This window comes from Epinephelus lanceolatus, chromosome 22 (genome assembly GCF_041903045.1).
Source record: "Epinephelus lanceolatus isolate andai-2023 chromosome 22, ASM4190304v1, whole genome shotgun sequence".
NCBI lineage: Eukaryota > Metazoa > Chordata > Actinopteri > Perciformes > Serranidae > Epinephelus > Epinephelus lanceolatus.
Window position 1 is genome coordinate 11,127,108 of NC_135755.1, and position 16,166 is coordinate 11,143,273.

At 43.6% G+C, this 16,166-nt stretch overlaps 1 protein-coding gene across 1 annotated transcript in view; it reads right to left on the reverse strand.

The window, feature by feature from the left end:
* nwd2 (NACHT and WD repeat domain containing 2) overlaps positions 1 to 8,448 on the reverse strand; it is a 101,385-nt gene extending 92,937 nt beyond the window's left edge. Inside the window, exons 1-2 of the mRNA XM_078164221.1 lie at positions 8,297 to 8,448; positions 7,207 to 7,375 (exon numbers count right to left, since the gene is read on the reverse strand). Coding sequence (XP_078020347.1) covers positions 7,207 to 7,375; positions 8,297 to 8,311 — 184 coding nt within the window. The 5' untranslated portion in view covers positions 8,312 to 8,448. The remainder of the gene's footprint in view (positions 1 to 7,206; positions 7,376 to 8,296) is intronic.
* Between the last annotated feature and the right edge of the window lie 7,718 nt (positions 8,449 to 16,166).

The window sequence follows — 16,166 nt, forward strand, 5'->3', positions numbered from 1 at the left end:
TAAAAAAGTGCAGCTCTAACGTTACGATGGCGAGATGATCACTGCAGATAGCAATGTTCACCTCTCCGCTGTCTGCTATTACAAATAGTGGAATTACACTTTTATGTGTTGTATATTTTGTTAACTGTTGTCATGGGACGTTTGTCAAAGCAGGGCAGAGCTTTCCACAAGCGCCAGCTGCCGGCAACACACACGACTACTCATTTAAATTCAGCCAGCTACTTTATTATATCATCTTCTGATTCTCAGGGTTCTACATTAGCAATGGCCCGACAGCCCAGGGCCACAGGAAGTACCTCTGTGGCCACTAAATACTGCCTAAGCGTGGCCCGCTGTGGCCACACAAGTTTTATCAAATCTCTTTTGAGAATGAGACTGCACGTGTCGATTGGCACCTCTCCAGCTACCACTCTTTAACTGCCGACCCTCCGGTTCCCAACCCAAGTCCCTATGAACCGAGCTACTGCCGCCCTAATGTAGCACCCAACGTGGGGCTCAGGCGCACAACCCTGATATCAAGAGTCTCATGCTCTACCGACTGAGCTAGCTGGGCTAGCACGGAGTCACGTTGCTTTGTATGTTTAACTATCACTTAGTAAATGGCACAGTGAACCGAGCTAGATAGCTGTTAGCTGTTAGCAGCCGCTCAGCAGCAGAGCACTGCTGTGTGTTTGGGGGAGCTAACAGCTAACGGAGCTAAACACAGCAGGACTGAGAGTTTTTATTCAGAGGAAGCGTTAAACAGTAGCTATGTTTCCATCCAAAAGTGATTTGAATCATTGGGAAATGCACATTAAAACAAATATGAATCCTCTGTGTTTCCATTAAATGTACGGACTTTGGTGAAAACTACGAACTTGCACGAGTTTGCCGCAGAACTGGAAACAAAACAAGTCTGGCATTCTTCTTCTTCTACGTTTTCTGGCGGTTGGCAACCAGCTTGTAAATGCATTACCGCTTTCCCGACCCAGAGTGTGGGTATCACCATGGAGAGAGGCGCGCTACGTCAGACTTAATTCGAACATAACTGTTTCCATCCCTGTTTTGCGAATCAACATTTTTTCAAATCAACCAAAACCTGGCTAATGCAAGCGTATTTTAGTTTGTGCGAATCAGGGGATTTTAATTCGAATTTTCCGATGAGATACTTCTAGATGCGCATCTAAACAGGCTGATGGAAACATGGCTAGTGAACTGCAGTTAAATGTGACAACACAACAAGTTAACAATACTTAAATGTAGGCCTGGGCGGTATGGCCTAAAATCAATATCACGGTATTATAATTGGGGGGATGCGGTGACGGTATGATATCGCGGTATTGTCTTCTCTCTTTTTTTAAAAAGCCATACAGTCTAGGATGGAAACTATTTATTGTCAGAAGTAAAACGGTTGCTAATTCATCTATTATTGTGTATAAAACGTTATATAGTATGTATAAACGTTAGAGGGAAGAGGGAGGGCTGGCGGCTCCCGGTCCCCCTTCTCCTGCGGGCCTGGGTTTGGTGCGGTCGGCCAGGCCACCTCCATCACGTAGCGAGGGAGGTGTGTGAGGCTGGCTGGCTGCCGGGCCCCGTTCTGCCGCCGTAGCCGGAGTACTGCGGTATGAAGGTAACGTTAATCACAAAAGCAGCAGCTCATGTTAGTCACCGTGAATACCACCCAGCCCTAACTGAGGCAGGTGCGATGACATCATCGACGATAGGACACTAGAGCTCAAATCTCTACCGTGGGCCGAATTTATATCATTTCTACCGTCTACCGCATATACCGCGCAGCCCTACTTAAATGTAATGTTACGTTACAGTTTGGATGTAACGTTAGCTTGATTTTGAAGCTACAGACACTTTCAATCCCTCAGTGCGTTTTTATGCACAGTTAAGTCGAGCTACAGTTACAGCTCTACTAGGCCATTCAATTGGACTACTGTCCTTGTCCCAGTATACAAGCACGGGAGAGGAATCCATTAACTGATCCAAGTATGTCTGACTCTGCTACAATAGGTGGCAATATGCCTCCTTTCAGCTTGTTAGCATTGGACCTTTTTGCAGTTGACCTATTACGTCACAGACCAAACAATGGACAAACAAGTTAGCTACGGCTAGCTAGCAGCTAACTGGCACCATGGTGGACAACATTACAGCTCTGTGTATTTCATCTGTCCAAAAATGTACAGCTCTAGATGAAGATTTCACCATGTTGTTACCGGCTACTTCTTCTGTTACACATTTAATGCTTTTGACTTCAGGGTCAAAGCCCAGGGCGGAAACTGTGGAGCATGCTCAGAGCGCCTCGGCCAGTTTGGGTCCAATTGACTGTATACATGCAGGAGGAATACAAACCCCAATCACATAATCTGGGTGTGTTAGTCTGACTTTTAGAAATTTGATTTGGTATAATTTCAGTGGGGTTAACATGTTTACATGTTTTTTAAAAGTCCGGTTTTAGTCGGACTAACACAATGAATACATTTTTTCCATTTAAAAAAATAAACTAAATATAAAACAATAAGAAACAGCAGTTAAGATTATTTTAAAATCAATCATGTATCTTTTAGTGGGACTTTCTTCTCTAGGGCGACCAAAATACATATAATTATTAATTTCCTCAACGTTTTCATGATGCTTTGATTTTGCCACTAATAACTAGAGATGATAATAACAAAGAAAAATAACAACAGACTGTCAACAGTGAGACAGTGAGAAAATATACCACATGTTCACAAAGATGTTTTCATTCTGTCAGTTTTTAATTTATTAAAGTGTCACAGTTAAGGAAGTCTGTGTTAACTGTGTTAAATTGCCTTTTTGTTTCTTGTTCTAACATATGTTACATACGGGGCATCAAAAGTCTACTTTGGCCTCCAAATAAAGGGGCTTGGTAGCCAAAGAGGCCAAAAATATTAGCATCTATCCCTCAATTCTATTAAAATAGCTTTGATTAACAAATTGTGATTTGCTTTGCACGTACAGTACATTTCACGAGCACGAGCCTCAACTTCAAAACAATGCAAGCATGATGATCGAGAAATGGGCCCACGCTCTATATCAGTGGTTTCCAACTGGTCCGTTCTAAATGGACCTCAAGTGACTCGCAAACTTGTCAAGTTTGGAAAAAATCCTTTATTTTTTAAAAACAGTTTATTTTGAAGTGCTGTTTCCCCCTGTAGAGTGAGTGAGTAACAGACAGCTACCTAACAGAGACAGCAAACTAGCTCGACTTCATGGCCGAACACAAGTATAACACTGAATATATTAAACTGTGTGGACCTTGAAATAATGACTAAGGAGAAACCTGGACCAGTTGGGAACCACTGCTCTGTATGAGTGTGTTTTTGCATGTGCTCAGCTGACACCATTAGAGAGCAAAAAAGTTGTCTTCAGCGTTTGACAAATATTAGCAAAATAACTGATGATAAAGCTCATTAAAACAGAACTGATTGCACAGACAGTGGGCTCTCTCATTAGCCGGGCTACTTCGGAAAACAACAGCGACAGGAACTTGACGATTGCGCGGTAAGCATTAAAAAGTCCACTGAAAGCGCTGCATTTTCCACACAGCTCACAGTTAACAGGCCTAATGAATGAATGATCTTTATTTACACTGCTCTTACAACAGCAGAGCCATCTCTAAGACAGGTTGCAAACACACACTAGAACAGGCAATGCTGTCAAAGTAACAGTCCGACATGTATGCCTCAACCTCACACTGTAATTTCACGGGTTAAAATGTCCTAAAATGGCTTGTATTTTTTGTCACTGAACAATTACGCAACATGTAAAATGCTCCAAATCACTTTGAAAAATAAAATAATATATTACAGAACTTCCTGCAGTACCATAGCTATGACCAAATACATGTTTTTCCACATTATAGATGTTACCCATGGTTTAGATTTTTGGTTATCCTGTCATTAAGTTATTTTCTCCTCCTTTGTGTGTAACAAAGTGAACGTTCATTCTTAAATCATCAAACTCAGCAACACATGCAATAATGAGAATCAGTGTATATGATGGAATAGTGGCATTAGAATGTGACGGAGGTCGGGTTGGGTACAGAACCTGGTACCTTTCAGGGTACTGACCGAATTGCGTCAGCACTACCAATATCAATTCACATTATTAGAACCATTTCTAGGTAGTCCGAGTTTCCTATTATTTTCTGAGTCACTTAAGGGGGTGATCACACAGAAATGAGACGCTAGAGACGCGGACGCTTCAAAGACGCTTGAAATGCCAGAAGCGCTTATTCAATGCGCGCTAGCTACTGGCGTCTGATGCTCAAAAAAGTTGAAAATATTTTAACTTTTCAGCGTCTACGCACGTCTAAAAATGCGTGTCTAAAAAGAAGCGTCTACAAAAACGCGCGTCTAAAAAGATGCCGGATAAACGCCTGTCTATAAAGACGCCTGAATGCCGGTCAGACGCGTTTCTAGCGTTTCATCTCGGTGTGATCGCTCCCTAAATGTGCCTCCTGACCTGGCATCTTAAAGGCAGGTGTGCTAAAGTGAGTGTGGAGCGTGGAAGATGCCATGAGGTTACAGTGATAAACACTGTAACCTCATGGCATCTTCCACGCTTCCACTGCCTGCCTATGGTTAATCTTAGTTTTTATTGTTTGATGGAGTCGTTTAATATTCCATTGATTTGAACTTAGTTTTTGTAAAGACCTGTTGTTTGGAGAATGTTTGTTTGGGGCTCATTTTGAACTTTTCTGGAAGCCGCAATACACGTTAAATCAGTCGTATTAGATTGTGGTACCTGGGTGAGAACGCCGGATTCAGACAGGAGGTGGAAGCACCATGAAGCTCCCCGAAGTATTGAAGCCTTCCGTGAAACTCCATGTGGCCAAGTTCCCAGCTTAGGGGCACTTTGCGGCAGTCACAGTGTAGTTCAGCAGAGACAGTAGGGTTAGAAAGGAAGCACCACAAAATGACCCCAGGCCAGGAAGCTGGCTGTGGAGCTTCATCCACTTCCCAGAGAGCTGAAACCATCTTTGCAGCCCCCATCGTTTCTGTCCGTCTCGTCTAGTTTCTTTTCCACCTTATTTTAAAAATAGCCTTGTATCACTGCTGTTGTGATTGTGTTTTAAATTATGTACTAACTCCACATATTAGTTAGTTTCGTCCAGACAAAGAGCAAGAGAGACGAGAAGACACACATAAGCAGACAGAGACTTCACTCTGTTTGATTAAAAAAGAGCTGAAAGGCAGAAGTGCTTGTCGATTACATTTTTGTTATTACAGAAAGAGTACAGTACCGAAAAGAGGTACCGTTGGGCACCTGTTTCAAATCCAAGGTACCAACAACGGCACCAATATCGGTTCAAATGTGAACGGCACCCAACCCGATGCAGAGGGCAGAAAATTTAAGCTTTTATGGCCAAAATCTTTCTCCTGGGGATATACACCCCTTGATCCCTCAAGCTGGCTACTTTTTCCCACCAACTGGCTGCTCCATGTTCTTGCAGAACGCCCTGGCAAGGATAATGCTGCCCAACTCTCGGCAACTCCGTCACACTCACACTGCCTCATTCATTGCTTATGTATCTGGTTTGGGGATCCATGCGAGGAAACATGCCCTTTCTCTTCCTCCTCAACAAAGGTTAGAGTTGCTAATTGAATTTCAAGGCCGCAGCTTTCAAGTCAGGAGACTGAATGGACTTATACTCCACAGTATGTACAGTTGGATCTTATGGAAAAGGTTGGAGGGGAATGCAGAGAGGCTGATGCTGAGGCAGAGACGGGTTTCTCGTATTGTGAGCTGTATCTGTTTGGTCCATGTTGATTGCTTGACAGATTTGCCCACATTATACATGTACAGTAAGGTGAATGCTATTAAATAAGTGCATGGACAGCCCCCTCTAGTGAACATGGAGACACAGGTTGTGCAGCAGATTGAGGGCAGAGCTGGGTCACCGTTAAGCCATTTCTTTATGTGCACGTTGATACAGTACAGTAAAGGCAGGGCTTGAAGCAGCACAAAGGTTTTCGAGTACAGGAGAGTTTCTGCACACAGTTTGAATCAGTCCACAAAGAGATCAGAACAAATGCAAAGAACGCCTTCATTGCAAACATAATGGGGGAATCAGCAGTGTCTGAAGTTAAGACAGCGTGTGTGTCTCTATGGCTTCATTACCAGGATATGGCACTGGATACCAGCACCTCGCTTCACTGGAAACAGCAGCTCATAATTAGCTCCTTTCACAGCCCAGGCTGAGATGTGTGTCTTTCCACTTGTGCCGACGGTGTGAAAACAACTACTTGGAGCAGCCCCCTCATCGTTTTTCCATCCACGTGTAGATCGGAGCGTTAAATTCGTGCTGTGACGGGACGGTCTGAATGACTGAGTCAGCTACAGGTGGCTAAACAGCGGCAGGCGTTTTCACCGTCGACAGCACTTCAGGGCCATAACAGTGCAATAATCTCAGGTCAATTCGTTCTTCGTTTTTGGGATCCGCTGCAGTTTGCTCAGCGAGGGCGAGCAAATGACAGTGATGTATGGACAAAAGCAACCTGCCTTTTTTAATTCTGCCAATGCCCTCCTTCTCTCTCCTCCTCTCTCCCTCATAGCCTACTCCACTTCCCTTGCCTTGTTTACTCCAGTTTTACCGAGCCTATTTTTACCCCCTCGCCCAGAGGGCATATTCAAATACAGAGCTGCAACTGGGTGTCTCCCTCACGACCCGGCTGTCTTGCACTCTGCTCACACCATGCTCCCTATGTCGAGAGCAATCTGCTGTTTCGCTGCGTTATAGGAATCACGCGCTAATTTGCTTTTTGTCAAGTTGTCATGTGGCCTGATGTTAACCTGATTTAAGAGGTTTTCCACTTGTGTTAGGTTAAGTGTGTGGAAGCTGAGCACCGAGCGTTTAGACGAACATGAGAACCCTGATTTTTTTTTAATGCAAAATGAAATTACAACTGGATCACATGCTTGGAAAGTGGCTGTATTTTGTATTTGGGTGCATCAACCAGCAGGAGTCTGCTGCTATCTGATTTATGGTTATTCCTCATGAGCTGTCAGCACAAGTTATGAAGCATGCTGCTGAACTAAAACATCCTAAAAAGCCCCAGAAGTCTGGATGCAAAATAATCTGAGTCACAGCATAAAATCTGTCTTGTGTCATTTACGGGTCTGCAGGCTTGTTGAGAGTGTAGCATGATGGTGGTTGGGGGGGGCGGAAGGGGCTGGGGCTGTGAGTCTTACCGTCGGGGTTGGCACAGATGAAGACCCGGACGCTGCGGCCGGTGGGGACGTGGTGCGGCAGGGCGTTGATGTTGCCGCTGATGGCCGCCTTGCGCAGCGCCGACTCCCGCGGGCAGGGCTGCCTGCTCCCCACTCCCGACGGCCACATGGGGGGCGACTTCCAGCGTGGCTGCACACACACACACGCACACAAACGCACAGAATAACAGCAGCATGTTAGCGCGGCCAGGGGCGCACACACGCAGGCGCATGGACATGGCGTGCATGCTTTTGCGCGCAGATTCCCCCCTGAACCATCCACACACACACACGCGGGGCGTTAATTGTGGGGCAACTGCATGAGATCTAATAGGATTTTAATTTCCTTTTTAACTCCTGGAGACAAAACAAATTTAAATATGTGGCCCTAAATGCACCACTTGTCATTTTTAGCGCATAAAATGTAGCTTTCCCACCTTGCCACACTCATAACGCGCGTGCCACACACACACACACACACACAAAATAAGTTAGGATGAATCTGCCAGATCTTCTCCAAACACAGGAATGAGATTGAATGTGTTTGTTGTTGCATTCATGTGGTAGGGAAATAATAGTAATAGGATATTACGCACAGCCTACTACCGTCATGGTGCATGCGTAATTTGTATACATGTCCTTGGACGCATTCATGAATTTTCATGCCACTGTGGGACAAACAGACAAACAGAACGAGACGAGACAAAACTCGGAATAGACGAGCAAAGGCAAGCATCAGTCGTGTTCCCACCCCAGAGAAGATGCTTGTACAAAGGGCGAATAACCGCTAACAATGGTTATTCCGCCGGGAGCAGATGTCAAGTCGCTGGGTTTTCCGGAGTTGGTCTATCCTGAAATCTTTGTTTCAAAGGCGGAAAACCTCGAAAAAGACACAACAAAAAGAAGCGGGGAAAAGTTTGGTAGTCCGCTACTGAACACTACATACAAAAATCCTCTGAAAACAAGACAACTAGGGGGAAAAAAATCACAGAGGCACCGCATCCACAGAGAGGACTTGACTACTAGTGATGCTGGAGACAGGCACAACAACAGGACACTTCTTGTTGCTCACATTCATTCGCTTCATTTCGTGGCTTCCGAAAATATCCAAGCGTCGAGGACGGTAAAAGGAAGATAAAAACGCCCATCAGAGTTTCTGTGGCCGAGAGACGACGCCGGGGGACGGTAAAACGGACGCCGTGTGTCGGAGTGCTCCCCTTGGCATCCTGCTGTCTCTGCGAGCCGACCGAGCTCTGGGAGATGGAAGAGGGTGAAGCCCGGGAAAATAGAACCGCTACTACCGGTGCAGATTTTCAAAATAAAACACTAATTCACGCATACAGGTTGCTACACGCTCAAAAAGGCTCCCAAAGTGAACACGAAGACTGGTTTTCGATACACGATGAAATCAAAATGACGTACTTTTCATTTAAAGCGTGCCTCCCCACATTTATAGCTTCGTGTACTCACCTAGCTTGTCCCAAGAATATGCGCTTTTACGTTGAAGGCTAAAGCTGTGCTTCCGGTCTTGCTGTAGTTGTGTCAGTTTGACTTAATGGAGGCGACACAGGAGCTCTGGATGCTCTTTTAATGGTTGTCTCCCTGTCTCTCTCCCTCTCTCCTCTCCTGTAGACGGACTGGTGCTCACCCAGTCCCAGTTTAAAATTGCACTGGACCGCGGAGTCAGCAGAGTGGTGTCGTTAGTGACGTTAATACTCTTACCAGTCACGAGCGGAGTAAGGTAACGGTCGGACACGTTACAGTTAAAGGCGTCGTAACGTTACCTGCTTTTCAACCAGCGGTTAAATGCTGAATAAAGTTTATTAGTCCACATAAAAGTCAATTATATTTACATTTTTTTACTTTTCTTGTTTGTTTTCGTCTAAACATCATTTCAGGGTTCTCACAGTCATGGAAAACCTGGAAAAGTCATGGAATTTCACAACATTTTCCAGGCCATAAAGTTTTGGAAAAGTCACTGAATTTTGTTTTGTGCAATAAAATTGTTTCAGTAATCTCCCACAGAGTTCTGCACTGGGTCAAGTACCCGACAGGTAACCCGCAAAAAGCTGTAACAGGTAAAAATATAAATTCACAGGGGAAAATGAACAAAAATATATTTTTAAAAATTTTTCAGAATGAAACAAATGAAAAAAAGAGTGCAGTATATAGCTGTGTTCAAAACCGTCCACTCACTCACTCACTCACTCACTATTCCCTATTTCGTGTTTACTAGTGCACTACATGGGGAACGACTGAACGAGATTTCGGACACTAACTGAAATTTTCTGAACGTCGTTGCGGCAGTAGCTGTGCTGCATACTCCTGTGATGCAAGTGGACGCACCGAGCATCATGTAAACAAACCGGGCGCTTTGAGAATGATCGAACTGTATGGTGGTTGTACTTTTTGTCACTAAATTGTTGAAATGTCAATGGTGTGGACGTTTGGTTTTGTCAGCTACGGTGGTGTGTCTGCATTGTGAGCTGTAATAGCCCATGATAGTGCGTGAGCTACAAGCTATCTGGCTCGTGCGAGCTAAGTGGCTATTGTTAGCTTGTGAGCTAACATTACCGGCTGGCATCCTATTCGTTTCTTTTCTGTTTGTGTATTACAATAATGATTCCGGTGATTGTTTGGATGCTGCTGACCCAAGTCCTGCTCCTCAGGCAAAGACGGAGGCGAAGGCAAACATATCTTAGGCGTTTAAGGCGCCTTTTGTTGATTCGCCAACGTTAACTGCTAATTAGCCTAAAAAAAATCTAAGCTAACATGCTAGCTGATATAAGTAAACTATTGGCTTGTTGCGCCTTTCTTCTTCTCCTCTGGCAAAAGACGACCGCATTGCATTGTGGTATACGGGAGTAAAATGTAGGGTACATCGTTTGTTCACTCACATTTGCTGTGCATTGTGGGTATTTTATAGTACACTATATAGTGAATGAAATTAACCGCAGAGAATTCGAACAACAAATGGCCAACACACTATATAGTGCACTATATCTGTGATAGGGAGCGATTTCGAACACAGCTTATATGTAATATTTTGACAACTAAATCACTATTATTAAGTCCCGCCCTCGGACATGGACTGGCCAATCATAACATAGCATCAGGCTCCGACAACAACAGTGCTGTGCTCCATTGTTTCAAATTTCCTTCATTTTCAGGCTGGTTTTGTGGATTTGGAGCTAAATGTTGTGCCTGGGGCACGTCGTGTATTAATGATACTCGTTACCTGGAGAGGTTGTGAAAAGATAAACGTTTCTTCCCTGTTCCAAAACCAAAATCAAACCCTGAAAAGTGTAGGGTTAGCTAGCTAGCTACTGAAGATATAGCCGACTGAATGTATACACATGCTGCTTTTGCTTTGTAATGATTATAACAGTGGAACAAAGGCCGACCCTGCTGTACAGGAACCAGTGAAGGGAAGCAGGGAAACATTGCTGATTTTCATCCAGCTCTGTGTCATCGCATTGCACCTAGATGAACGTTGTTTGACACCCGGAGGTCCAGGTGTTGGCAGCGGCACAGGGGCGAAGCTAAACACCGTTCATCTGCACACACTGCGATGACACACAGCTGGTTCGATATCCATTTGATCCAATAATATTTGGAAAGTCTAGAAGAGCTGCACGATGTAATGTCTTTATCCCTGTTCAAGTTAGCGGAACACTAAACAGGAAGTTAGCAAGTCTTTAGCATTCTGCGGCCCATAAAGGAGGCACGCTAAAGTGGTGCTTACCATCCGGGTAATTTCATACGTAGCAGTTGAAGGCTGTATCCAGGTCTGTGTATACATCCATAGTGGGTCCTCTTTCTTTGTTCCTACAGTAACCCAGAATGGACGAATCAAACACCGGCTCTGGATAGGGCCATTTGCATTTTTGTGTCGGCCACTGTAGTTCTCCTACACTACTAGATCCTACAAACTGGACCTTTGAAGGCCCCATATCACGCTCACTTTTAGGTTCATACTTGTATCTGGGGTTTCAACTAGAACATATTTGCATGCTTTAATATGTAAAAAACACATTATTGTTCTCATACTGTCTGCCGGAATATACAGTATCCTCTGTTTGAAATGATCCGTTTTAACACCTGTCTCTGTCAGCCCTGGTCTGCTCTGATGGGTCAGTGGGTTTTATGCAGGGCTCAAATGGGGTCATGTTTACTGGTGCTGACAAGATGAGTCCACATGACCCTTCTTTTGTGGTATTCATAACCTTGTAAGTGGAAATTTTCTGAGAGCTTTGAGTTCACAAGTTCGTGGTCATGACTTCCCATCTTGTAAACACAAGCTCATGAGTTCCATTTGAAGGCAACATCACACACCTGCGCTTGTGTAGCGTAGCGGCACTTTCTATCTTTACAGACGGTTTCACTGGAGTTGTCTTGCTGGGCAGCAGCATGGGTCCATGTTTACTTCCTGCCAGCTGATGCCATTAACATGCTGCCTTCAAATTGAACTTGTGAACCTATAAAGTCGTGCACATAATATGCTTAGCGTTCAAGTGGTTACCTCATGAAAGCACTGCTGCTAGGCAACGGCAACATGGATGCTACTGTCCTTGTCTAGAAGCCACTGAGGCTAACAATTAAGCAAGCTTGCTAGCGGATTAATGCAAAGACATAATGACGGAGGAAAAAGATGAGGCGTCAGACATTTTGTAAAATTACAGAGAAAAATTACGCAACTAGAATTACATTACTTTATAATAATATAACAATATTATTTATTTATAAAGTGCTTTACATGTCAGTAATTAAAAAAGACGAGACATGGAAACAACAACTTTTTTAAAAAACTGATAAAAACACTGTTGTATATAAAACTGAGGAAATAAGAGACAGTCTAAATCAGTGGTTCCCAACTGGTGGGTCGTGGTCCAAAAGTGGGCTGCAGATCCATTCTGAATGGACCGCAAGTGACTCGCAAATGTGTCAGGTTTGTAAAAAAAAAAAAAAAACACATTTTTTTAAGTACAGTGACTTTCCAGCACAGAGCTTTTATTTTGAAGTGCTGTTTCTCGCTGTAGAGTGCGTGACTAACGGACAGCTACATGAGAAATACAGCAAACTAGCTTGACAACATGGCCGAACGCAAGTATGACGCTAAATATATTAAACTGCGTGGACCTTGTACTAATGATCAAGGAGAAATTTGGACCCCGTGGCTGAACCAGTTGGGAACTACAGGTCCAAATGAACTAAAAAAGTTTTAAAAAGAGACTCAAAAGAGATCACTGACTCGGTCAACCTGATTACCATATATCAAAAAAATGAACTTCCACGGCCTCCGACATTTCTGAAAACGCCAGCAGCTTGGAGCTTTGGAAAAATTTCCACTTATGAGTATGTGAATACCACAAAATCTGTAAACAAGACCCCATTTGAGAGCACCAACATACACTGCAAAACATTCCAACATGAAATACACAGGGTCCCATTTACTATAACTGTGACATCACAACTTCCCGCAAGTTCTGACAGCTCATTTAAAGGCACCGTTTCTGAATATGGACTGTGTGCTTTTCTCTCTGGATTGAGAGTTTAGATACTTTCACAATATGTATATAGCACACCTAAACCTGCTTTATAGTACAAAAAAACACATTTTTTTTCATTTTTTACAATATGGGACCTTTAAAGTTTGTTCATGTTCTCTCATGAGAGGCTAATTTCTGAGGTGTTAAAACAAACCTGCTCCACAGGCATTTGTGAGAAGACAAACAGGCTTACTTTTAATATCAGTTACTTTTTTTGACTAACAGTTACCTGAGAATTCTTTGCCGTGGATGGGGGTAACAGCAGCAGCCCAGTGGAGGAGGAGGAGGAGGCTGAGGAGGTGGGAGGAGGAGTTTGAATTAATTGCTTTATCGATAAATGTACCTCTGCTCTGCAGCCTGTGGTTATTCGCGCTGGAAGTTTAAGTGCATTGGATTTGTACTAAACGGAATTGATTACTGTGCTGTTCTTGTGAGGGGGGAAACGCTGAACCATATATTTCCCCCCCTCGCCTCTCAGTCTCTCAGCGTTCAGCAAGCATTTCTCTGAATCTGATGAAGAGTGTCTGTGTCGCCTGAGCCTTGATTTCAGCCTCTGCGGCATTAATGCTTTTAAGGTATAGATAAAAGAAGAGTCAAGCCTACGGATGCATAAGGACCTTGGCTAATATTTCATGTCAGTAAAAATAAGCTTTTAAAATCACTCTCAGCCTCTCATCTTTTCACATATCCAGATTTTAAAGGACAGAAAAATGTCTATTTTAAAAACAGAATCTAGTGTGATGGAAAACAGTGGAGGGACACTGACCTCGATGCAAGTTGTACGCTGCTATTATCTCATCGTTCCAAATCAATAACCACCACAAATGACCATTTACTACTGCAAGAAGCTACAAATCATGCTCCTTTTTCACATTTAATTCAACACATTTCAGCAGCTGCTGCACCCCCATGCACAGAAACATCCAAACACAACTTATCTAACTGATCCCGGCATATTTACAAGTCTAGAGGACACATTTCCATGCCTACAAATGTCACATTTAACACACTATTTTACGTAAGATACAATAATTAGGCGCTAGATGACTTACTGTTTCTGCTGCAGGTCTCGAGGAAGGACTCTAGGGCTCTGCAGGCTCACGCCGACCCATTTAAGGCAGCCTGCGGGGCCACCGCCTCACACCAGAACAAAATTCAAGACTCCGGAAAAGCTCAAGTGGAGCACCGGGGACCGGAGCCGTGTTCCCAACAGTGTTATGACCTTTCTTTACTTGATTGTTCCGCTCCCTCTCATAATCCCCAGTCAGTTAATCATGAGTGCACCTGCACTGGATTAATGCACCACAGTGTTAGGGAAAGGATGCACTTTACCCAGCTTGCTGGCGTGATGCAATGTGGCAGGCGAAGAGTGTGTTTTTGGATTTGTGGCCCCTGTGAAAACAGCTCAGGGGGCCTTAAAACAGTAAAAATTTATAATCTCTGGCATGTTCTGGGGCCCCTCAACAGCCCCCTTAAATCATTTAGCATCTCTCCCCACTTTGGTGCCCTCTGAGTGTGAGCACACACCTTTGTGTGAGTGTTTGAGCGTGTGCGCGTTCAAGTTGTTGGGTTTATTGGCATGTGCTCATTTTCCCGTCCCCCAAACCCCGGACCACTGTGAGCGAATGTGAATCACCGTGGTGACAAGATGCGATGTGTCATCTGGGAGACGCACAGACACAAAGGACAGACACTGGATGTTCACTTGGCGAACGTCCACATGCACACAAACACGACGACTTCACAAATGGCTGGTGATGGATGGTCGTTTCTGCGAAACAGCTGGAAAGGAAAGGAGGGAGTGGGAGTCGGGGAAGACAGTTGGGGATGTCTGTTTCTGTGAGCTTCCCATTGGCAACATTGCATTAACTCCTTAATTGAAGTGCCCGCTCTGAACTGGATGCTTCTATAAGCTGACTCAGAGAACAAGCACACAAGGCTATGAGCTTTAAGTCCTAGATAGGAAATGTTAACGATGATGTGATTCATGCTTTCATTGACAGTAAACACGAAGTACGGCTGAAGGCTGGTGAGAGCGTCACTAGTTTTGCAGGTTATAATCCAAACTATTGTACAAATTTAAACTCTGAAATGATGGTAGTGCTTGACGAGAACTCATGGGATCACCAGTATCATTAAGTTTCATCCTCTGGGGACCATGAACATCTATTAATAGCAATCCAGCCAATAACTGGTGGTTGCTCAAACAGCCAGCAGACAGCAAGGCTTAAACATGAGTGGGGTATACACACTGTAAATGTTCTGCTCAGGCCATACTGTGTACAGAATTTAATTTTAATTACCAACTTTTATTCCCATATCTTTAATAATGACACAAGACTTTGCCTCTGAGAGTGTTCTTTTCCTGTGAGGTTCATCTCCAGTATGCCTATTAATGCATGTGTGTATTCTTGCATAACTGCGGAAGCTTTTTTCAGCTACTGTGAGAAAAAAAGATCCTGTAAGTCATTTAAATTAGAACCTATCTGGAATAATGAGCTGCTATCTCAAAATACAGAGAAACTTTCTTAAAATATTGAGTTAGTATCGTCTAGTAACTAATTTTGAGAAAGCTTCTCATTACTTTGAGATATTAACTCGTTATTTTAAGATACTAAGTCACTATTTTGACATAAGTATAACATTATTTAGAGATATTTTTATGAATTAGAGAAAATTTTGCATTGTTTTAAGATTCTAACTCATTATTTTAAGGTACTAGATCAAGATTTCAAGATAAGTGGGTATTTATTTTGAGAGTTTCTTATTTCTGAAAGTTTTGAGTTATTTTGAGATTCTAACTGAATATTTTGGTAAAGTTTCTCATTACTTTGAGACTCATTATTTTAAGATACTAAGTCACTATTTTGAAATAAGTCAGTCGTTATTTGAATTCAATTCAATTCAATTTTATTTATAAAGCCCAATATCACAAATCACAATTTGCCTCACAGGGCTTTACAGCATACGACATCCCTCTGTCCTTCGGACCCTCACAGCGGATAAGGAAAAACTCCCCAAAAAAAACCCTTTAACGGGGCAAAAAAAACCCGGTAGAAACCTCAGGAAGAGCACCTGAGGAGGGATCCCTCTTCCAGGACGGACAGACGTCTGGCAGGACCACGGCAGCAGCACAACCACACACGTCACACCATCCAGGCACGCTGCGATACGAGTTAACCTGCAAGACAGCGGAGCACAAAGGCTCCGGAGGAGAAGCCGAGAATGGCTGAGTTAGCAAGCTGCAGTAATAGAATACAAGAGAGAGAGAAAGAGCGAGAGAGAGAAGGTGCCCGGTGTATTATAGGGGGTCCTCCGGCAGACTAGGCCTAAGTCAGCCTAACTAGGGGCTGGTACAGGGCAAGCCTGAGCCAGCCCTAACTATAAGCTTTA